The 23207-nt window shown below is 59.6% G+C and overlaps 1 protein-coding gene across 2 annotated transcripts; it reads right to left on the minus strand.

The window, feature by feature from the left end:
* Window positions 1-268: 268 nt before the first annotated feature.
* On the minus strand, window positions 269-21657 carry GNA11 (G protein subunit alpha 11). 2 transcript variants are annotated; one of them, XM_081075578.1, is made up of 8 exons: window positions 21592-21657; window positions 21242-21342; window positions 8860-9044; window positions 7245-7399; window positions 6483-6611; window positions 4672-4801; window positions 4433-4586; window positions 269-3104 (listed from the first exon to the last, which is right to left on the minus strand). In XM_081075578.1, exons 3-8 carry the CDS (start codon window positions 9004-9006, stop codon window positions 2914-2916), a joined length of 906 nt encoding a protein of 301 aa, XP_080931704.1. In that variant the 5' UTR covers window positions 9007-9044; window positions 21242-21342; window positions 21592-21657; the 3' UTR covers window positions 269-2913. The 2 variants fall into 2 exon arrangements, with proteins under 2 accessions (XP_080931704.1, XP_080931705.1); XM_081075579.1 differs by lacking the exon at window positions 21592-21657 and having other exon boundaries at window positions 21242-21408.
* Window positions 21658-23207: the final 1550 nt, after the last annotated feature.

The raw sequence follows: 23207 nt of genomic DNA on the forward strand, positions 1-23207 counted from the left end.
CTGCCCCCAATAAGGAGGTGCTTATCTTGCAAGATGCTCCAGCCCTCAAGACAAGCGACTTTGAAGTCAGGGGCCTAGTAAGAGGACCTCAGAGCAGGGGTTCTGGTGTCACGGTCCCAGCCCAAGGGAAGGCGTGGCTCCGGGGAACTCAGACCCCAGCCTGAATGGATGGACTAGGCAACACCACGGGGGCCTTCATGGCTCCTCCGCTGCCCCCCACCCATCGCTGCAGCCAGCAACAAGAAATAAGCCAGAGGGGCCACAGTGTATAGGAACGAGATTTATTCCAATTTAAAACAATTCATTTCAGGAGAAAGATATGAAAAGTCAATTTCCATCAGGTATCTCTGGATTAAGGGGTCAGCGCCCCGACACGCTGAGCAGAACCTTCCATCCCACCCGCCTGGACGAGACAGCCTCGGCCACAGGAGGCTGGCGTCAAGCTAATCAGGCCCACCCCCTAGTGCATACGACAATACATGCATTTCAAATGACAAAAGGTTTAAAAACAGCATTTTATATAATATTCATGTTTTAAATAGGTTAAGGTTTAAATCGTCTGAAATCAGGACTGTGTAATATACAAGTATAACCAGACAGTGTCCACCCTGCCGGCAGGCACAGTTCCCACCCCACCGCTGGGGACATTGGCACTAACACGTCTCTCTCGGGGAGACAGGCACCCAGGGCATTGGCTGCACTGCTGGGCGACACAGTGGGAGGAGCTGGGACGTCAGCACGCGAGAGAAAGCACTAGGAGGGGAGTTCACCAGAGTGGGAAAAGTGACCAAGCTCACAGGGCCAGGGAGGGGCCGAGACCTCCCACCCCAGCTGGCACTGGCACAGAACAGGTCTCAGACCCACCGCGCACAGGGGTGGCCCTGCCTTCAGCTCCTGGGGTGGAGTCAAGCCTCTGGGGTTCCAGGAGGCTGGGCCACGGTGGTTTGGCACTCTAGACAGGCTTAGTCTGTGGGATGCTTGGCACGCTGCCCCCTCTTGGAGAAAAGCTAATACTTTGAGTGTCCCACCCATGCGCTCATGCCACCCCTACAGAGCCCAATCCAGTTCCCTTTTTGTGATCTGGGCCTTTGAGAGGTGCTAGGACGTCAAGATGCCCACCCTACAAGGACATCAAGTCCCTGTGGGCCCACTGCCAGCAGCGTCACCTGCTCCAACTGAAGACAGGAATGGGGGTTACGGTTCAACCCTCTCGAGACACATGGCACAAAAATGACCCTTTTTGGAAAACTGGCTGAAAAGCGAGCGATCCCCAGCCCATTCTGCACTCAGATGGGGCTGATCCCCAGGAATGTAGCCTCCCCCAACTTCTGCCTGCCTTCTACCCCCATCGCCGCGACACCCTCCTGGCTTTGTCCTGCAAGACACCAGCATGTCGTGCCTCCCGACCAGATAAGCTGGAGGGAGGCAGAAAAGAGGAAGCGAGGGCCGGGAGCCCAGGACTGGCTATCTGAGTGGGTTGGATTGATTTTTCAGTTGTTTCTTTTGTTTTTGTTAGAGGCCCCAAAAGCAGCAGCCCACAGACCGCTACCGTGGGGCCCAGGTGTAGTGGGTGGGGCCGAGGCATCGCTGGTGGTCCATTCCCCCTAAGTTTGTGCAAGAAAACCAAAATGAAACACTGTAGTATTCAGCCTACACCAGATGGAAAGCCATCTCCCTCCCCCAAAAAGGCCAGCCCCTGCTTGTTCCTGCCCTCAGAGTCCCTCTGACAGGGGACCCAGTCCCGCAGCTCTGGCTCAGTGCGTGGCCGTGGCTGTGGCCTGGAGGCTGACCGGGGCCGAGGTACCAGCTGCTGGCTCCCCCGTGACTTGACAGCTCCGGGCAAAGGGCACCTGCAGCCTGCCTGCTTCCCGGCGGCTCGGTGCAGAGGGTCAGCAGTACGTGCGACGGCGGCCACCACGCCCGGGAACCAGTGCAGGACACTCCATCAACCTCTCTCTGCCTCTTGGGGACAGACCTGAGAAGATTCTGAAAAAGTCCCCGGCACACTGTCAATGTTTCCAAATTGGTTGTGAACTGGAACAGAAGCAAAAGCGACTGCCATCCAAGTGGGCCCTCTCCCAGCTGCCAGGTGATATGGATGGACTCCCACAGGTGCTGTCTGGCATGGGCAGTGGACACGCCACCCTCTGCTGTGCAGGGACAGGGCCCTAGGGGAGCTCCTGGCAAGCAGATCGCCCTGGAGACACAGCCCAGAGGACCCCTGAAGCCGCCAGGGCTCTCACAGAGGCCGGTGGGGTCTACAGCCACCCAAGGCTGTGAGGCAGGGCCCAGGGCATCTCCTCCCCTGCAGGGGAAACAATATCCTTTTTGTTTTTCCTCAAAAAAAAAAAAAAAAAAAAAATGGTTAGGCACTTCCCAGGGTGGGCAACAGAGGGCGCCACCCACCCCCACTTCTTGGAGTCCAGAGAGCAAAACCACGGCAAAGTCGTGAAGATGTCAATAACTTAAAAAAAGAAGAAACAAAAGTCACAGTCTCCGTCTCTCCACGCCTTCCGTGATTGAGAACACAAGAAAGGACAGGATTGGCAAGTCTGAGGGACCAGGGACGGCAGGTGGCTGTCCCTCGTGGCCCGAAGGCGCCGCCTGGGGCTGAGGGAGGCTTGGAGGTGCCGGGGCAGGGCACTCGCGTGTCTCATCTCCGCTTGGATAATTTTGCTTTTTTTTCTTTCTTTTTTTTTTTTTTAGAAAAAGGCGAGCCACAGTTGAGGCCAGAAAAAGGCAGCCTGTGCCACTGACAAAAGGTGAGAAGGTGCACAAAGTGTAGAAAGAAAGATGTACATCCCCTGATAACTGTGAAATAAAAAACATTTGTTAAAAACAGGAAACAACTCAGCCCCTCGGCGGCAGAGCCGCTGTCACGTCATCCAGGAGGGTCTGTCCCGGGCCCGCAGGTCACACCAGGTTGTACTCCTTCAGGTTGAGCTGCAGGATGGTGTCCTTGACGGCGGCGAAGACAAAGCGGATGTTCTCCGTGTCGGTGGCGCACGTGAAGTGCGAATAGATGATCTTGTCGCTGTCGGGGTTCAGGTCCACGAACATCTTCAGGATGAACTCCCGGGCGGCCTGTGCGTCCCGCTGCGGGCCTGGGGGGGATGGGCGGGTGAGCCTGGCTGGGGCGGGGCAGCAGCGGGCAGGGCAGCCCCCCCACCGCCCACCCCAGTGATGCCCGTGGCCGACGCCTCGTATCCCGGCTGCGCTGTGGCCTCTGTGTGCGCCTGCTGATGTGCAAGGGTCCCTGCCCATCTCACCCATTGGGCTCCGGGCCCACCCAGCCCAGCCCACCCTCGCTGCACACGGGGTGAGGACCTCCAAACGGGCCAACCTTCCTTCCCAGCCTCACTTCACCCCACTCCATTCATGCCGCACTCCACACACATCCCCAATCCAAACAGGGGCACGTGTGCACACAGGTGCACCCCACGCACGCACAGCTGCCACCTCAGCCACTCTCCCACATGGCCTGCTGGCTGTCCATCTGTCTGCCCACACCCCTGCCCAGAGGCTCCCCCCCGACAGTGTCTGTCCTACCCGGCCCATGGTCTGCACTTGCCCTCAAGGGCTTGGTCCCCATCACCTCACTGCTCCCTCCCAGCGACGCTCCTGCTCTCCCCACCACCTGGAGCCCCTGCTTGCTCCGCCCAAGAGGCCTGAGGGCCGGGTGCAGAGCCCAGCACCCTAACCCCCAGGCCTCACTCTGGTCTTTAGAGTGGGAACCAACAGCCCAGATCATGAGGCCTCCCCACCCCCCACGGCCAGTCAGGCCAAGCCTGTCACCCCACACTCGCAGACTGGGCATAGTCTTCCACAGGCAGCACCCTTCCGTGGGGGCTCCCAGCCGGGACGCTCCTCCCCATCATGATCCCTGCTCCTATAAGGAGTGTGGACAGCGTAGGCACCAGCGTGGGCACCACCACCTGCTGTGGAGGGCATAGCCGGGTGCCCTTAGGGACCTGTGGGGCAGCCCCATGCTCACTGCGGGGACAGCTACAGCTCATGCACAACGGCGTGGGGTGGTCCACCCACGAGCTGTCTGCCTTCCATTAGGAGCTTGGGCTGATCCAGACGGGGGCAGGAGGGTAGTCTTGGGTCACCCTTTATTCCCGGCGCCACGCTCCTCCATATGGCCAGGCCACCAAGTGGGGGACTGGAGCCAAGTGTCCCATCACATCTGCTGCTGCCGTGCACCAACCACAGCCCCTCCCCCCAGGGACATGAGGCCTTCCCGCCCATCAGTGGCCTGGGAGGAGCCAGCAGTGCAGCGCCAGCCGGGGAAGCTCTGCTCTAACCGCTCGTGGGCCCCTGGAACCACCCTCCCAGCTGTCAGACGAGGACAGCAAGGCCCAGGGAGGGTAGGGACACGCTGGGGGCAGCCAGCTGGCCTCCCCAATAGAGCCGGGGAGGCTGGGCTCACCGTCAAACTCAGGGAAGTAGTCCACCAGGTGGGAATACAGGATCTTGTCCTCCAGCAGGTCCTTCTTGTTGAGGAAGAGGATGACGGACGAGTTCTGGAACCAGGGGTAGGTGATGATGGTCCGGAACAGGGCTTTGCTCTCCTCCATACGGTTCTGTGGAGGCAAAGCATCAGGGTCGCCAAGGCCTAGGGGTCAGGAGAGGGCTGCGGATGGGGGAGCACGCAGGCTGGGGTCTCACCTCATTGTCCGACTCCACCAGAACTTGGTCATATTCACTCAAGGCCACAAGGAACATGATGGACGTCACATTCTCAAAGCAGTGGATCCACTTCCTCCGCTCGGACCTCTGTCCTCCCACATCCACCATCCTGCAGGGACCAGAGCCCCACAGGGGCTCAGTGCCAGGCTCCACAGATAGCACTGCTTCCCCAGCAGGCCTTCCCCACTGCATGGCCATGTCTGCCAGAGCCATGAGAACCCCAATATGTGTTACAGCCATGGGCCCCCCGTATCTGTGGGAGCTAGTAGAACACCGCACAGGCCGCAGGTCTGGTCTCTGAGCATGACCAGTCCCTGCCCTCCAACGGGAGCCCTCAGCCTAAAGCGCAGTGACCAGCACTCATGAGTGTGAGGTGTGGACACAGGGGACCTGTGACGGGCCCACCCTCAGATCCCACATCGTACGTCTGGAAGCCCCCTCCTCTCATTGGCCAATGTGCAACACTGTCTCTAAAACACTGGCCCATCTTGGCCTCCCCCACAGGGAAACCCATATAAACTGAGAGGCACTCAGGCGACAAACACTGTGTCAGCCACTGTGAGGGAACGGCTGCAGAGAGCATGTCCTGTGACTGGGTGAACACAGCGGGCTGCAAAGTCTGCTATCTAGCGTGAGAAGCAGGTAGGAGACAATAGGCCCAGAAACTGGAGGGCTAGAAGGAGAAACTGGGACAGTGCCTGAGCAACAGGGTTAGTTATGGGGGCTTTCTTCTTTCTGCTAGGGAATTCCCTAACTTCAAACGTGAGGAAAGACACTATTTTTAAGAAGGCAGATAAAAGCGGTTGGTAAGAGAGCAGACCTCAGGGCTCCCAACCCATCCTGGAGAAGGCGGGGGTCGCCGCAGCTGCCTTCCCCCCAACTGCTACATGCAAGGCAGGCCTCAGACCAGAGAGACACAGCCCCAGGGCAACAGGGCGGGGCTGACCCCCAGGCTGTCTGCCTGGTGGAGGGTTTGCAGAGGAGACTCCAGCAAGCTCAGGTGGACAGTGGATGTGCTAAGGTGACTGTGAAGGGACAGGAGGGTGGTGACAGGCCAAGGGCCCTGTGCTCAGATGCCAGGCCATGCTGGCAGCTGCAGCCACTCTGGGGAGAGCCATCAGATCCAATGGCATTTGGAGCCACAGCCTTTCTGGAGCATGAGCCTCCCAGGTATGACCAGGCTGGAACCCAGGATCCCAGGGGCCAGGTCTCCACGTGAGGTCCCCACTTTGGGACCAGGCTCATCTCACTCATCGGGGCCATCAGGCCATTCAATGACACCCGAGCTCCAAATGGAGCCGGGCCATGAGCATGGTGCCAGGGCCCCTGGCCTGCCTTCTGTGAGCACACAACCAGAAAGGGGGCAACTGGAGAAGGGCAGAGCTGGACGCGGGGTCTCTACAACCTCTCCACTGCCCCACAGCACTCCTGCTCTGGCAGGAGCTCCAGACCACCCGCCCCTCCCACAAAAGCCAGCATCCTCCCTCACAGGCGGCCCCATCACGGAGGCCCCACCAGAAGGCCATCTCCCCTAGGCTGCCTCTGGCCAGCCCCCAATAACCACTGGGACATGGCTCTCTCTGAAATTTGGTGACAGTTACTTATTCATAAATCTAATCCCCCTTCCCGGATCAGAAGCTCCCTGAGGGCAAATACCAGCATCCAATGAGCCTTTTGCTGCCCCCACAATGGGAAGTCCAGGTCTCGGGACAAATGGCCCTCACAGCAGCCTCCCGAGCCCTCAGCCTCTCCAGAACGCCACCACCCTCGGGAAACCAGGACACAGGTACCTGAAGATGATGTTCTCCAGGTCAAAAGGGTACTCGATGATGCCAGTGGTGGGCACGCGGACCCGCAGCACGTCCTGCTGGGTGGGCAGGTAGCCCGCAGTGGCGATGCGGTCCACATCGGTTAGGTAGCTGCAGCAGAGCAGGGACAGGCTCTCAGGCCAGGCATCGTGGGGGGACATCCTAGCCACCATCAGTGCCCCAAGCAGCCGGGAGGGGCCCACAGGGGCCTCACCAGCACAGGCTGAAGCAGCCAGGCGGACTCGGGATAAGATGGGACAAAGCGACCCCCATCCCTGACCTGGTCAGGAAGGAGCAGGTCATTTGTTGGGTCTCATGGGACAGAAATGACACTGACTAGGGAAAGCCTTGGGAGGGACCCTTTAATAGAGCTGGCCCAGAATGGCTGCTCCGGAAGGAGAATGGGGACCAGCACTGGGGTTTCCAAGAGAGGCTACTGGGCTGGAGGGGTGACTTTTCAGAAATAAACTTAACTACTTTAGGATCACTTTAGATCTACAGGAAAGTTGCAGAGACAGAAATTTCTAGCACACACCCAGCTTCCCTGCCGTGAATGTGATTACTATTCTAGTGCACCTGTCACAACTAATCAGCCAACATTCAGTGTCATTAACTGAGCCCACCCTTTTTCCAGGTTGCCGCCATTTTCCTTAATGTCCTTCTCTGTCCCCAGACCCCGTCCAGATGCCCTCTGGAGGCCTGCAGCCTGGCCTCCAGTGGGGCGGGTGGCTGGTGCCCACTCACTATTTGGCAGAGTCGGAGAGCTGGTACTCCCGCCTCCGGTCGTAGCACTCCTGGATGCCGGGGTCGTTCCACAGGGTCTTGATGGCACTGACGTACCTGTGCTCGAAAGTCGTCACCTTCTCCACATCTACTTCCCGGATCAGGAGCGCGTTGGCCTGTAAGGGGAAGAGGGGGAGAGGCCATGGGCTCGCCAGGGGGCGCAGTCCTCATCCCGGCACCGGGCTGACCAGATTCAGAACCATCAACTCCAGTTTCAGGTGAATACGCGAGATAAAGAAGCAAGATGGAAGCAGCTCTCGGTACAGGGCCTGCCCTGCCTCCCCAGCCTGCGTTGGAGGGAGCTTTTGAAGGTGGGAGAGGCATGTGCGAATAAAGCTGTATTTACAGAAACAGGCTGCAGTATGACCTCTCTGTCCTAGAGGCCAATGGACACCTATGGTCCAAGTGTGAACTGGACGGGCACTCAGTTGGAAGAGATCCTACACACTAAGTCTCAACAGGCCGGAGACTCAGGCTGACCCCACACGTGGCCCCACAGCCAGGACTCAGGGCCAGTAGGGGTCCCTATCATCTGTGAATTGGGGGTAAAGGGAGGAATGACCCCATCAGGGACGTACCATAAATCTGGTTGACTGATCTTCTTAAGCTTTAAAGTAAATGGATTGATTTAAGCCATATTCAGACAGATTTGGACTCCATGCCATCTGTGTGAGAACCCCCCAAAACATCTACGAAAGCAAAGACAGGGAGGCCACCCGTGAGAGCCACTGGTTCATGGCTGGTGGGGCAGCTGCTGGGGAGAGTGGGCTGTCACCACGTGAGCCTGAATCTCTGCTCCTATGTACACACCCAGGAGAAATGAGAAAAGGTGTGCAAATAACAACTTGGTCACAAATGTCACAGCACCAAGGTTCACAATGGCCAAAGATTGGGAACAATCAAATGTCCATCGATGGGTGAATGGATAAATAAAATACACTGGAATGTTATGCAGCCATGAGGAGGGAGGCGCTGACACTCGCCACAGCGTGGATGGACCTGAACACACGGTGCTCACGAGAGAAGCCAGACACACAGGCCACACGGTGTGTGATTCTATTTACGGGAAATGTCCACAACAGGTACGTCCACAGACAGGAAGTGGGTTCTTGGTTGTCAGGGGCTGAAGGAGGGGGAGGGGAAGGAACTATTATGATTGTTCATGGGGACGGGGTTTCCTTTTGGGGTGATGAGAATGTTCTGGAATTAGAGGTGATAGGTTCACGACTCTGAAAATGTTAAAAGCAAGTGAGTTGCACACTCAGTGGGTGACTTGTATGGTATGTGAATTCCATCTCAACAAAGCTGTTAATAAAGAATACGAGAGGGAAGTGCCAACCCCGTGGGGTCACCCAGAGGGTCAGATATGGTGTGTGAAGCCCCAGTAAGACGCTGGGCCCTCCAAGGGGCTAGGAACCAGGAGCTCGCACTGCCCACCTCAGGGCAGCTCACCGGCCAGCCCGCTTCCTGTCCGTAGCATGGGGGCGCTCACAGCTACCTCATAGGGAAGTCTGGGGCTCAACCAGCATGTGCACAGAGGTGATCAGAGGCCTCCGCCCCCGCCTCCCCTCCTCACCTTGTTCTGCTCGTACTTATACAGGATCTTCAGGGTCTCCATGGCACGGATCATGGCCTGCATGGCGGTGAAGATGTTCTGGTAGACCAGCTTGGTGAAGCCCCGCTTATCCTCCTCCGAGTAGCCAGCCCCGTGGATGATGCGCATCTGCTTGATGAACGTGCTCTTCCCGCTCTCGCCCGTGCCTGCAGCGGAACAGCCCACTGAGATCGCAGGGACCGGACCCCACCCGGCACGTCAGGAGCCCAGGCGCTTAGACGCACGCTCCTGGCCCCAGGTGGCTGGTCAGCCCTCGAAGGGGGCACGGGAAACGCTCAGCCAGCAGGAGGCCAGACTTGGGCATCCCCGTTTTACCTCCGTCAGCCTCCCACGCGCACCCATCCTACACTAGAGGAAACTAAGGTTCAGAGAAAAGAAAGACGACATCTGCAGGGCACTTAGCTCTGACGCACATGACAAGTGGGTCTGTCCTCCCAAGCACCCTGCAGGGTCACAGTGGCAGGAAGTGAGGAGCGTCCTCAGATGAGGGCAGGAAGGCCCATGGAAGTTACATGTCACCACCAGACGCCACCACCGCCTTACCTACGTAGTGGGCCTGACCAGCTACCTTGCCCGTCCAGCCCACCTAATGCTTTCCCTTGCCCACCCTAAGCCCATCTAATCTGAAAATGTCTGCCCACCTCCCACTTCTTCCATGAATCTCTCCAGAGCAACGTCTCCTTTGGGGCAGGAGACTGGTATCTGCATCCAAGGCCACGATGGTGAGGGCCAAACTGAGTCACAGGGCACCGATCGTCACCCGCAACGTCCCCAGGAGCTCCTTTGTCATTCACCCTGAACGTGTAACTCAACCCAACATGACACCAGTCCGGCATACTCCCGTGACCATGGCGCTGTGCTCCACCTCCACCCAGAAGCTTGGGTGTCACCCCTCTGCCCACCACCAGCATGCCCTCTTTTATCTCTGTCCCACCATGCTGACAGGCACGTCACCAAACCCCCTTCGTGTCTCATTCCTTCCTCTACATAAGCATGAGGGGACGTAGCCACCTTACCAGGCTCTTCTAGGGTGAGTGTGCTGACCCCCACCTTGGAGAAGGGCGCTCCGAGGTTCTGTGTGCCTCGCGGGATCAAAAGGATCAGAAAGTCTGGACAACCATCTGAAAGGGACCACTCAGCCGGCGGTACCCTCACGCTAGCCTCGAGCTGCAGCCCTGGTCTCAACGCACACCGTGTGACCGTGGGTCCTCGCGCCTCTGATCCCTCCCAGCCCCACTCCAGCACGAGCACGGCCCCAGGTCCCTCTCCTGCTTCAGCCTATCACTGCCCTGGTCACTCCACTTTCATGTACCCCCACATGTGGGGACAGCAACTGCAGAGGTTTTAATGTGTCCACAAATCTCTGTCACGCCTCCCTCCCTCATTCTCTTCCCTGAGTGGGGCTAGACTCAGTGACACGCTTCTAACAGAACATGACGAATAATGGTGTGTCTCTGCCGAGACCAGTTTATAAAAGGCACGGGAGCTCCTCCTCGCTGTCTCAAACCACTGGGCAAGAGGAGCCAGCTGCCATGCTGTGAGGACGCTCAGGCAGCGCTGTGGCGGCCCCCATGGGGAGCTGAGGCCTCCCGCCAGCAGCCACACGAGGCAGCCTAGAAGGGCCCCTCCAGCCTGGGTCCCGCCTTCAGGTGAGGCGGCCCTGTCCACAGATTGACTGCAGTCTCCCGAGGGCCCCGACCCGGGACTACTCGGATTCCTGACCCTTACAATCTGTGGAGATAAGTGTTTGTGGCTTTCAGCTGCTACGTTTTGAGGTGATTTTATGACACAGCAAGAGAGAACTTCTAAATTCTAAGAATGCACTGTCTCAGACCCTTACTCCATAACCCAACACAAGTCCCCTCCCACGGACTCATCCCTGTGCCCCCTTTTAGGGGCTCAGCACATCCCAAACTCACCTCACCCCGCCCCTCGAGGCTCCTCTCGGCACTCTGTCTGGGACTTGCCCCGCGTCTGTCTGCCCACCTCTGTTCGCCCAAGCTGTGCCTCTGTCCATGGTGCTGCCCACTCACAGCCACCCGTGAGCTGACCTGCGCCCCAGGCAGGCAGCTCCCTCCCTGTACACTTGGAACCATTTCTGCCACCTGTGTGGGGAGTCTCTGCAGGGGTCTACTGCCGGCCTCCGTGACCGGGAGCTCCTGAAGGACACCCCATGGTGACCACACTGTCCTGCAGCCAAGAGGCCCTCAACCAGAGTCCGAGTAACTGACCACAGGCACCTGAGCTCACTCAGGGAGACCCGAGTCACAAATGCGACACGTCACAAAGCAGCGGCCTTGGCTGCAGCCACCTCCGTCTGGTACTTTTATCAACCACCTCACACCCTTTCTGGAATAAACATGACTTTGGTTCTGTCATCAAGTGGCAATTACCCTCACCCCACCCCACATTCGTCCTACTTCAGATAATCACCTCTGCCACAAAATGTACAAGAGGCCAAATATCCACTTGCCCCAAACCCACCTGAGTTCCAGGGGGCCGGAGAGGGTTGTGTGCAATGACCCTACATCTCCTCATGGGGACCCATGCTGCCCCCCGTCACCACACACTGGGGGAGGGGCAGGTGGTGTGCTAGGAAGGGGACTTCTAGTGCATCTCCTCTTGACCGCAGTAGAAACAGTCAAACAGGTGCAGGGATGAAGGCCAACACCCAGCACACCCAGACGCAGCGCTGCAGGGCACTGAGCTGAGCAGCTCCCCCACTCAGGCCACGCGAGGGTGCTGGGAGGGCAAGTGAGGAGTCTGAAAAGCAGATCACCAGCCAGGCAAGGAGGAACTGGCCTCACACTGGCTTTTTAATAATGGAGACAAAAATGACAATGAGAGCCCCCACGGAGCTCTCCAGAGGCAGTGCACGCACACTGGGGCACACACATGTAAACACATGCACACCACACACATACACGTACACACACGCACGGTGCCAATCAGAGATTGAGACAAAGCTTGGGCCCCAGGAGAAAACAGAGGTGTGGGGGTGTGTCCTGAATGCCTCTTCTCGATTGGCGAGCAGCCGGCTGGAGAAGACTGAGGGACAGCCCCAGAGGCTACAGGTCTGGGACCTTCCCTAAACTCGAGAAACAAGCAGCTGGGGGCTCAGGCACAGCATCAGCCCACGGAGGTGAGGTGTGTGGCCACGGTCACACAGGTCCCTCCAAACCCCGTGGCATCCAGTCCGTGAGTCTCCCCACGCTGCAAAGACAGTGGCCACGACCGACCTCCAGAAGAGGCAAAAGGCACAAGTGTGTGAGGCGGTGGATGAGCTAACTAACCTAACCGCGACCACCTCCTTGCAAATACGTACACGCATCAAACCATCATACTGCACCCCTTAAACTCACAGATTACATGTCAACTATATCTCAGTAAAGCCAGGGGACAGCAAAAGGGACAACCCAGGGCAGTGTGGCTTCGGACGTGGGATGGTCAGTGACCCTGGCCAGGGCGGCCAACACTGTGCGAGGAAGGACGGAGAAAGGAGGGTGTGGAGCTGGCGGCTGCAGAGAGGGCAAGCCCGCTGAGGAGGTCACCACGTGTCGCGTCACCTGTGTTCTGGGCCAACAGTGACTGAGCGAGGAGACGCCAGCGCCAGCTCCGAGCATCAGCCTGAGCCAGGAGCAGCGGCATGGGAGGCGGGAGCCAGCGGGGCCCTCTGCCCTGGAACCGGCCAGGCCCAGTTGGCCCGAGAGGTGTTCGGCCACCGCTACCCCCAGGAGGGAGGGAGGGACAGGCTCTGGGTGGTGTGGAGCCGGCCAAAGCCACCCAGGTTTGTTGTTGCAGATGCTTTGGCTGCAGCCTTCATTTTGAGCTGGCCTGTCTCCTGGCCAACTCAGCCACTGCCACATCTTGTCAGCACATGGCACCCGTAACAGAATCTCTGGCCCGGATCCCTCCGACGCCCGACCTGCCCAGAGAAGTCTCCGGGCACAAGGCCGGCCCGAATTTCACAGCCACTTGCCCACACCCACTGGTAGCCGCCACCCAGGTCCTGATCAGCTCTGCCCTCCTGGCCTCCCCGGCCCTCCGCCTCCTGCCTCTAACTCCCCCTGCACAGCGCTGTCATACTCCCCCTCGGAGATCTCGTCACATATGCCCTTCTGGCTCAAAAACCTTCCACGGCTACCCCCCTTGAAGAAAAGCAAGTCCCCTCTTTCAGCGAAAACATGCACGACACCGGTGATCAGGCCTCATTCTGTTCATGTGAACTGGTTGGTCTACAGTACCCACTGGGCCGCCAGCCACACAGGGGGCGGCTGCTCTGGACCCAGGAGCTCCTGCGGGGCGAGGCCTCATCCACTCAGACACCAGCACACGGCTTCCCAGGCAGCTTTTTCATAATGGCCAAAAAGCGTCATCGGCATGATGCCCTTCACTGGCTGGATGGTCACAAACTGCGGCCCATCTGCGCCACAGACCCTACTCAGGATGAAAAGGAAGCCCGTGGACACACACAGTGGCCAATGGACTCCATGGAACTATGGCAAGGGGGAAAAGCCCCAGGAGACTACACACCTTCTGGCTCCATTGAGGAAACATTTCTGAGACGACACAGCTATAGAGATGGAGGACAGAGGGGTGGCTGCTGGGGGGGCAAGAGGGGTAGAAAAGGGTGACATGCGGGTCCCTGCAGTGCTGGGAACACTCAGGACGCTGACGCAATGGTGGATTCAGGCGCCTGCACAGGTGGTCCTCCCTGCACAGAAGCCAAGCGGCTCTAGGCCCTGGCTGCGGTCAGACCTCAGGCTCATGTCCGTGGCCCCCTGTCCGCCCCCCTTGCTTCCTGGGTAACACCACAAGCCCAGCATTTGGAGAGGACGTCCAGCGGCACCTGCAGCTGTTTGGACCACTGCTAAATACAAACCACCCCCACGGGCCCTTTCCCTCCAACCCTACCAGGCTCCCTGAAGAAACCCGAATTCACGTTTTCCAATTAGTGCCTCGCACCCCGACACCCCAGCTGTTGCCGTTACTCAGCGTCTGTGAAGACTGTGCTCCCGGTCTTCCACGTGCTGGGAGCCCCTACCCCAGGGCGGAGCTCTGCCTGTGGCCTCCTGCCCCCAGCCCCTAGCACAGGCCACAGAAGGCACTGCACACATTTTCCCCGAATAAACCTGGCCCCAATCCACGGTGCTGGGTTTGTCACATGCCCCCACAGGTCCCCGAGTCCCCTGAGCCGGGCAAGCCAGACTTGACCTCTGGTTATTCCAAGGAAGGAGGAATACCTGGGGGCGCAACCCCAGCGCAGCTGAACTCCTGGAAGGCAGCTGTGGGACCTGCTCAGTGCCACCTTGGTGCACTGTCCTGAGCGCTGCCCCAGCTGAGACTAACTGGAGAAGAGGAAGGAAAAGAGAAGCCCCTGTGAGGGGAAGAGGCCGCCAACCCAGCTTCACTAGTCGGTGAAGATCTAGGACGGCAGGTCAGGAAGGAGGAGTCTGAGCCCCGAGAAAACGGGGGCTCAACCTCCACAGTGGCCACAGCCTGGAGAACAGGGACATGGTGCTTGTCTGCTATCACTGACGAACTCCAGTGTGCAGGCCATGTGCCCACGGCCGCAGGGGCAGGCGGGTGCAACCTGGCAACAAAACCTGAGTGTTGGAGTAATAATCTGGGGTCCAGGGCTGCTGCCGGGCTATCCACCTCTCTGGGATGTGGGTAGTGAAGCCAGGAACCCCCAAGACCACAGAGAGTACTGCCAGGGACCTGGACTCCTGGAAACGCAGCCTGGAAATGCAACATGGACCTCAGGCTGTGTCAATAGGTCCGAGGTCAAAGCCAACCTTATGCAGGGGGACACAGAAAATGCAAAACCCTCGCTCAGCTGAGGATGGTGATTACACACTCCCCTCGCCCCCACTCACTCATTCATTCACTCATTCAGCAGTGTAACTATCACCCCACCTCCCATTGGAAAGGTGAGGGAACTGAGGCTCAGAGAGGTTGAGCAGCTCTTCTGAGGTCACACAGCCTAGGTAACTGTGGGACCTCAACAGACTCAAGTCTTCTAGCTTCACAACAGCGTCTCTCCCCACGCCAGGACTTCCGTGTCTCCTGATCCACCACCACCACCACCACCCCAGGGAAGTGAGAAAACGCAAGCGTACTGGTGCCTTGGGGGCCAGCAGAGAGAAATCGCACTAGCAGGCACCAGCACTGATAGGGAACAGGAAGGAGAGCAGAAATCTGACAAGCCTTCAATGGCTGCACCCCTTAAAGAAAAGCAAGTCGCAGAGTGGTGGCCTGCTGGACTCATCACGTGTTATCTCCATGCCGAGGCGAAGTCCTGGGACAGGCATCTCCTGCCCTGGAGCCTCCAAGGCACCTCAACCAGAACATGCCGCCTGCTGTACTGAGGCCACTGTGCAACAGCCCCAGGGTGGCATTGGCAATTTTGGTGGGTGTCTCTGAGCCCCCAATTTTGTCCCCACGTGCTGGGTCTTTTTGCAGCCCTTTCCAAAGCCCCCAAGAGTTGGGTGACCTGGCATGAACCCCCCCGTCCTGCCCTACCCTGCGTCCAGGCCAACTGTGGGTGCGTGGGGCATGGGGAGCGGGGATGGACCCCACCCACCCAACCCAGATCAGCAACATCCACATGGCTCAGATGAGAGGACCAATGGGGCAGAGGTGAGGTGACACTCCCACCCACTGGGGCTCTCTGAAGGTGAGGGGTCTGGCCCTTCCGACTCTGCAGCCACTACAGGTCAGCGAGCAGGAACGAAGGCAGGGAGGAGAGCTGGGCCACTCCTCCCACCGTGCACAGCACCAGCCAGGGAGCTGTGGGCCAAAATGGAACCAAGACGGCCGAGCCTCAGGGCTGAGCTCCGGGGACTGCACTGTAGGGCAGGGAAGCCCCCCTCAGCGGCAGAGAGTGGACATCACAAATAAAAATCACACAGATGGTGCTCCCCAGTTTAATACCCATCATATCGCTTCGTCCTCATAACGATCCTAAAAAGTCAGTATGACTATTGTCATTTCACAGAAGGAAAAACCAGGGTTCATGAGTACACAGGGACAGAAATCGCACTCCGGCATTTCCAGCTCAGCCCTGGTATGGACACCCACCTCTCAGGGCTGTTCCAGCAGCTTTTAAATGGCAACTTATGCAAAGCACCCAGTGGGAAGGATAGTAATGACAGGACAAAGCTCCTTCTGCTTGCTGACCACCTACTGTGTGCCAAGAGCCAGGCTAGCATTGCATTTCATCCTACAACAGTGCTGTGGGGGCAGGGGCACCAGCCTCATCCGACTGGTAAAGAAACCAAGCCTGGGAAACAGGTGAGTTCCATGGTCTCCTCTAGCTAGTGTCTCTGCTGCTGCTCGGCGCCTGCTGGCACAGGTCCCCCAAAAAGCCAGGCCGCCTACAGGAAGCCTCAGAGAGGCAGCTGCAAGCTGTGCCCTGGAGTCCCTGTGTCCACACAGTAGAGCAAAGGGCCACAGGCAGGTGGGGCCTCACGACCAGGCAAGTTAGAGCATCAGGGGGGCCCGGTGACTCAGGACTGAATTCAATCACAAATCACAGCACACCTTTCTGAGGCCTGCAGGGCTATGCTCCACCCGTGGGGTGGCGATGGGCAGTGGAGTCACCGTGGCAGGGTGACGGGCCACAACCAGCCAGTTGCCCTAAGGCTGAGAGGCACGAGGAGCCTGCAGACCCAGGGGCACAGGAACTATGAGAAACGCGGGTTGGCTGCACACCCCTCCCACGAGCCAGCCAGCTGAGGTCTGGAGTCCTGGTTCTGTGAGCAGCTTGAGTTCCACCAAAAAAGAAGCCCACCTGTAGGCATGGAAAGAAGCCCATGGAGACGCCCTGACTCCCATCCGCTGCTCAGAGACACCAGGTGAGCAGGCTGCGGAGGCAGACTGTCCCCAGGGAACAGGCCGCAGCTGCCAGCTGGGAAAGGGGTGCCCCGCAGGGGACCAGAGATGGGGCTGTTCCTCCCACTGCTACCCAGCTCTGTTCACCTCATGGGGCTCAGTGTCCCAGACCAGTTGCACCCGCCCTAAGGCCAGACAAAGAAGGGACAAACGCTTCTCTGCCATGGGTCCTCATCTAAGCCTGGTTTCCTGCACGCCGCTCCAAAGGCCCAGGGCCGCAGGCAGCAGTGACCACAACGTGCTCTGGGGCTGCACTGAGGAGGGCTCCACCACAAGCAGCAGAAAGTGAAACCTTCTGTGGGTAAATGTCTGAGGCCAAGCACTTCCTCCAGTCTCACCACAGTGACCGGCACAGCTCGGCACACGCAGGCCGCGCCCGGAAGCACTGCAGTCCGCTCTGTAAATGGAGTTCAGGGCCGGCCCTGGCCCCAGAGCCTGGCAAGACACACCTGGTGAGGCCACGCTCCGAGCTCCCACAGTAACTGTCCTTTGCGGTAGGCGCCCCAGGGGCTCGGCCCTCCAGGCCCTGTAGGAAAGGGACAGAGTCTCGCCCAGGCACTGGTGTCCTCCCCAGACGTGCAAGGAAACCAAGGGACAGTTAGGTCCAAGAGCAGTCTGGGCTCCTGAGGCACTTCCAGGGACTGCACCCCGGAAAGCAGACCCTTCTCGCCAAAAACATTTCATTTTAATTTAGAGCACATAAAACATGCCCTGGAGTGGGTCAAGGTCCTTCCACAGCCCCAGTGGAACGGGGGGGGGCAGATGAGAGGCCACCGAAGGGCGCTTCCTGCTCTCCTGGTCTGCAGGAGACGCAGCCGGGCCTCTCTGCCAGGAGCCAGTGGCCACGCTCGCTCCCCGCCTCCAAGCACTGGGCGGCGCCCTTCCCGCTGGACCACCACACCCCACGCCTGGTTCCGGGCCTTTTCACCGCCCTGTGGGGGCCGGCACTGGCCAACAGGAAGCCTGTGGAACTGACCACCCTGCTTTATTTAGAAATCCCCAGAGCCGCTTGGCTCAGCCTGGCCAGGCCACTGGGACGGGGCTCCCATGGAAGGCCTCGTCTCAGACGGGAAGCTCGCCCGAAGGAACAGACAAGGGGCCCCCTCGGTGTTTTCTACCAAGTGCCAAACATCATGGCAAAGGGCAGCACAGAAGCCAGCAGGCCTGCCCAGGACCCCCACCCCAGGGCTCCCGATGGAGCCTCAGGGTTCTCGTCCGCATGATGGCAGTGACGCTATCCGGCGGCTGGTTGCGCAGACACGCTTGCCATCCGCTCCCGACCACAGACAGGCAGTAACAAGGACACAGCCGGGAACCCCAGATCTCTGACACTGAAGACCTGTATCCGTGCACTCATATGTATCTGCGTGTTGACACACACAAACACACACACACACACACACACACACACACACACACAGAGGGCTTTGGACCCTACAAACAAAAACACACACTTTTTAACCAGTCACAAAACATCTGATAAAACGACTTACACTGATTATACACCAGCTCTGCAACACACATTTTACACCGCGTACCTACCATGGGGCAGAGGTTCTCAAACAGGGCTGGTCCCGCATAGGGGACACCGGGCCATGCCTCGGACATCTGCGGTCACCAAATGGGTGGAACCAGGGAGGCTGCTCAACAACACCCCTTGGGGCCCAGGACGGCCCCTCACAGAGACTGGCCTGGCCCCAATGTCCCCAGAGCCGAGGAAGAGACCCTGCTATATGGAAAAGAGAGGCCTCTTTGAGGAGTTAAAATTCAACTTTAAAAAGGGGCATGAAGGGAGCACTGGGGACAGCACAGGGTGCCCACTGGGTGCCCCACGTCGAGGGCCAGAGCCCAGCTCTGGGAGCTCTACAGGTCGGTCACTCTCACCACCAGGACAGGGCGTTAACACCCACGCCAGGCTGGGAGGCCCCACAGGTCAGGTGCACACAGCCCCGGGAAGACAGGACATGGACGTGGCAAACTAGGCCAGCGCTGCTCCAGTGATGGTAACTCGCTCTGCCTGATTCCAAAACCAGGTGCCAAGGCGGGCACCACCAGAACCTCTCAGAAACAGGACTCACGCCCAATGCCACAGGCTGAGCAGCCCCTTAGCCCAGACCACAGGGGGCAGGGGTGGTGGCATTCCCATGCAGTAGAACCAGATGGCCTACAACTCCCACAGCTGGGAAAGCTGTCTGTCCCTTGATTTTCTCCCTACGAAACGGCGACAGTCCCCGTCCAGTGGCTGGCTTGCTAGGGGGTTGCAATGAGTCCTCCCAGCAGGTCAGGCAACAGGCAGAGGGCGCTCGGTAAGGACGCCCTCCCTGCACTCTCATACCCCACCCTGTCCTCTAGTCATCAAAGTCCTCCCAGCACGGTGTCCTCAACCTGGGAGGATAGGCTGCCTGGGGGGAAGTCTTCCCAGGGTTCCCAAAGTCCCAGGCCCAAAGCCCAAGGGATCACTTGTTCAGGCAGCACCTCAAGAGCAGCCCCTACCATGCACACCCCCTGGGCCTTCGCCCAGCACTGAGGGCTGCCCTCCTCAGGTCAGAACCCTTCACCTTGGACCTGAGAGCTCACATCCTGTCCTATCTGCTCTCCATGCCTAGGACGCAACCTCCGGAGACTGAGCCCAATACCCTTGTCGTCCAAACTGGCAGGGGGCAGACTGGATGCCTCTCCAGGGTTGCCCAGCAGGGGAGAAGTGGAACTGCAGACACAGGTGTCCCTGCAGCTGACTCCCCATGCTCTCTGGCGGGCACTGGCTGCTTCCAGATCCCCTACAGGGCTCTTGGGGGCCTCCCAGCCCAGGGAGACTGCAGACACACAGCAAGGCTGCAGGAGCTTGGGCCACTAACCTGTATGGCCCTGACCCACACATCAACCTGAAGACTGGACATACTCAGGAGAGGAGGCGGGGGCACGCCTGGAGGCTCACGCAGCCCCCAAGTGAGGCCGGCTGATAGTGTGACGATGCCCCTAATTTCTACCCCTCCTCCCAAAATAAGCTCTACAGCTCACTGCAAAAACTGTCCAGTGCCACGGGGTCCTCTCAAGTGCCACTCAGACCCCATTGCAAGTTTCCTCCAAACTTGATGCTTACTTTCCGCCTGTCTTTTCTGCAAAGATGGACTATTTTATAGACTTTAGGTAAATCAGAATACACGTTTGGAAAAAGAAAATAGAGAAGGGAGGGCGCAGGAGGACCCTGCAGGCAGGAAAAGCAATGTGTTCCAGCCAAAACCCACCATCTCCCAAAAGGCCCCCAATGCCACCATGTACCATCAGACTCAGCATCTCTACACCCTTCGCTCCTCCTCCAGCCCCAGGGCCATCAAAGCTACCTCTGAGCGGCTTTCATTTCCAACCCTCCCCACCGTGAAGGAATGAAAATGAAGCAGGGCTCAGGAGAGGGCACGGCCCAGGTTTCTGTTTTGTAAACGACCTCCTTGCCTTTGACGGCAGGTAAGTCCTTCAACAGCCCGTATTTGGGGTGACAACACTTTGCTGGTGGCTAGGCCAAGTCACTCCATGCCACAGGTGTGCCCTGAGAAGGGGACTCGAACAGGACTCTTCCCCCAAGAGGAGGGGGCCCCGGGAAGACGGGCTCCCACCCAGGCAGAAGGAAACGGTGTGCGGAGGGGAGGTGGCGGCTTCTGACGGCCACAACGGTCCTTCGGGCTTCCAGCCCCCCGTGGCCTTCAGCTACAACAGACTCTGGGGAGCGAGGAGAGGCTGGCTGCTCCCCCACGGGGTGCACCCCTCTCTGAGGGACACCGCGGGGCGGCCGGAGCGCAGGGCGCAGGGCTCCACCTGGCGGGGCAGGGGAGACGCGGTCCTGCGAGGAGAGGGGCGCGCCTGCGGAGTCCACCAAGGGTCTGGGCCTGAACGGAGGCTGGGGCCGCGAGGGGGGCACCGTGCGCGGCGGGGACCCAGGGCCGCCCGGCCTCAGACCCCGAGAAGCGCGGAACGTCCCGAGGCCGGGGCCGCGGAGGCCGGGGCCGCCCCTGGAGGGCCCCGGGGCCCGAGCCGGGCGGCAGCGCAGGGCCGACGCCACAGGAAGCGGGGTCTGCCAGGCAGACGGCCGCCGCGGAGGAGGCGGGGCGCCGGGCGCAGCCGCCCAGGGCCGGGCCGACCCCGCAGGTGCCCGGCGGCCCGCAGGTGGACGGCGCGGGCAGGCCGCCCCGGCGGCAGCGGGGCCCGCGGGCATCGGGGCCCCACGGAGGGCGGTGCGGCGCCGCGGGAGCAGGCCCGCAGCCCCGGCTTCCCCGCAAGCACGGCACGGGCGGGGGCTCCCTCCGAGGCCGCGGGCGCCCCGCGACAGCACGGCAGCCCGGACGCCACGGGCACGGCCGGCTCCGAGGCCCTGCCCCGCCGTGGGCAGCGCGGCCACACGCTTCCACCGGGCTCGGCGCGCCGCGTCGGCCGCCCGCAGGCCCCGCGCACTCACCGAGCAGCAGCAGCTTGAGCTCGCGCCGGGCGTCGCGCTTGTCCCGCCGCAGCTGCTTCTCGATCTCGGCGTTAATGCGCTTGGACTCCTTCACCTCATCGCTGAGGCAACACGCCATCATGGACTCCAGTGTCATCGTCCCGGCCCCGGCCCCCGCCGGCCGCCCCCGCCGCCGCCCCCCGCTCCGGCCCTCGCCCGGAGCCGCCCCGGCCGCACCCGCCTGGCCTTCGGCGCTGGCCCCGGGGGCCGACCGGTTCGCTCGACTGCCTACGAGCGCCGGTCCCGCTCCGCCGCGTACTCCCGCCCGACCACCCTCCGCCCGCGCCGCCGCCGCCGCCGCCGCCGCTAACCGCAGCCGCCGCCGCCAACCGCAGCCTCAGCGACCGAGAGACAGCACCGCACAACCTAACACGCGCGGGCACAGTGCCGACGGGCGGGCGGCGCGGCCAATGGGAGGGGGCGGTGGCCCGCGCGCCCGTCGCGGGGGCGGGACTAGCGGTCGGGGTGGGCGGGACGTCGCTCGGGCGGGGCGGGGCGGGGCGGGGCGAGGCGGGCGCGCCCGCGGGTTAGGTTGCGCCGACGTGGGAAGGGGGACGCGCAGCTGGGAGCCGGGCGGGACCGCCCGGGATTGTGGGAATGTGGCGGACTCGGCCGGCCGGCTCAGCGGCGCTCGGCACCGCTCGGCCCTGCTCGACCCCGCTCGGCCCGGCTCCGCCCCGCTCCGCTGAAGAACGGGAGGCAAGGACTGCGGCAACGTATGGTCGCGCCGCTGGGAGACCCCGGCCTAATGGTGGACCCTGGAGTCCTAGCCTTCACGGTTTACCGGGAAGCACCCTGGCATTGCCTAACCGGAAAGAACCTTCCATTCATCTGTTCTTGGAACAAGCATGAATAGAACGCCTCCTGTGTATTGGGCCCGGTGGGCCCCCCATTAATGCAGCGCCTGCTATATGCCACGTATGCAGCAAGCTTTAATGGAGTTCCTACTGTATACCGGGCATGGACCAAACATTAACGCAGCACCAAACATTAATACACCAGGTGTTGTCCAGGCATGAGTGTAGCACCTGCTATCTAGCTAGGCATGAACCAAACTTTAATGTAATGCCTGATACACACCAGACAGGGCAAAAACATTATGGAGTGCCTACTGTGAACCAGGCATTAATATAGTGCCTGCTATCTTCCAGGCAGCAAACATATTAATGAAGTGCCTACTGTATACCAAGCACTGCTTTAAGCCCTTTAAAGCATTCTTGATATTCTTGGGGTATCGCCTCGCCAGTGCATTTACGTATGTATAGAGCTTGGCTGCTTTCACCTTTCACCCACAGACTTGAGTAGTTGGGATAGCTTTAAAATATTTACTATCTGGCTTCTTACTGAAAGAGACCTAGGACGAGGCCCAAACACACAGGAGGTTGCATTCTGAAGAATGGGGGGGGGAATGAAAGCCTGACATGTTCCTAGTGCTGGAAGTCCGTTTTACGGTGGAGGAAACCAAGGCGCCATTAAGTACAGTTCCCTGACTATGGCACCTCTCTCAGCCCTGACCGGGCTGGAACACCCACAACATTCCCCCACCTGGCCCTGCCCAGATCCCTTCACACACCTTCCGAGCTGCACCTTAAAATGGTGTGCTCTCCTGTCTTGAGATAAGGGGTGAGGGGAGGGTCAAAGTCTCCGTTTGTTAGTTGAGAGTAGGAAGATTAGCTCCTTGAAACTATCACCTTGGGGCTTCTATCCCCACCTCAGCCAGGGCAGGAGGCTCCTGGGGTGTCCAACACCGTAAATAGAGGAAAGCTTCACTTGAACAAAGAACCTACAACCAAGGAAATAAAAATGTTGTCCCTCAGGCAGAACCCTCAGGCATTACTTGGGTTCTGGGGCCTCTCCCCTCCTCCAGCATCACTCCTGTGTGCCAGGTGCTAGACTGGATAGTGGAATCGGTCACCCATGTGTGTGA

Source organism: Rhinolophus hipposideros (genome assembly GCF_964194185.1).
Source record: "Rhinolophus hipposideros genome assembly, chromosome: 16".
NCBI classification, from domain to species: domain Eukaryota; kingdom Metazoa; phylum Chordata; class Mammalia; order Chiroptera; family Rhinolophidae; genus Rhinolophus; species Rhinolophus hipposideros.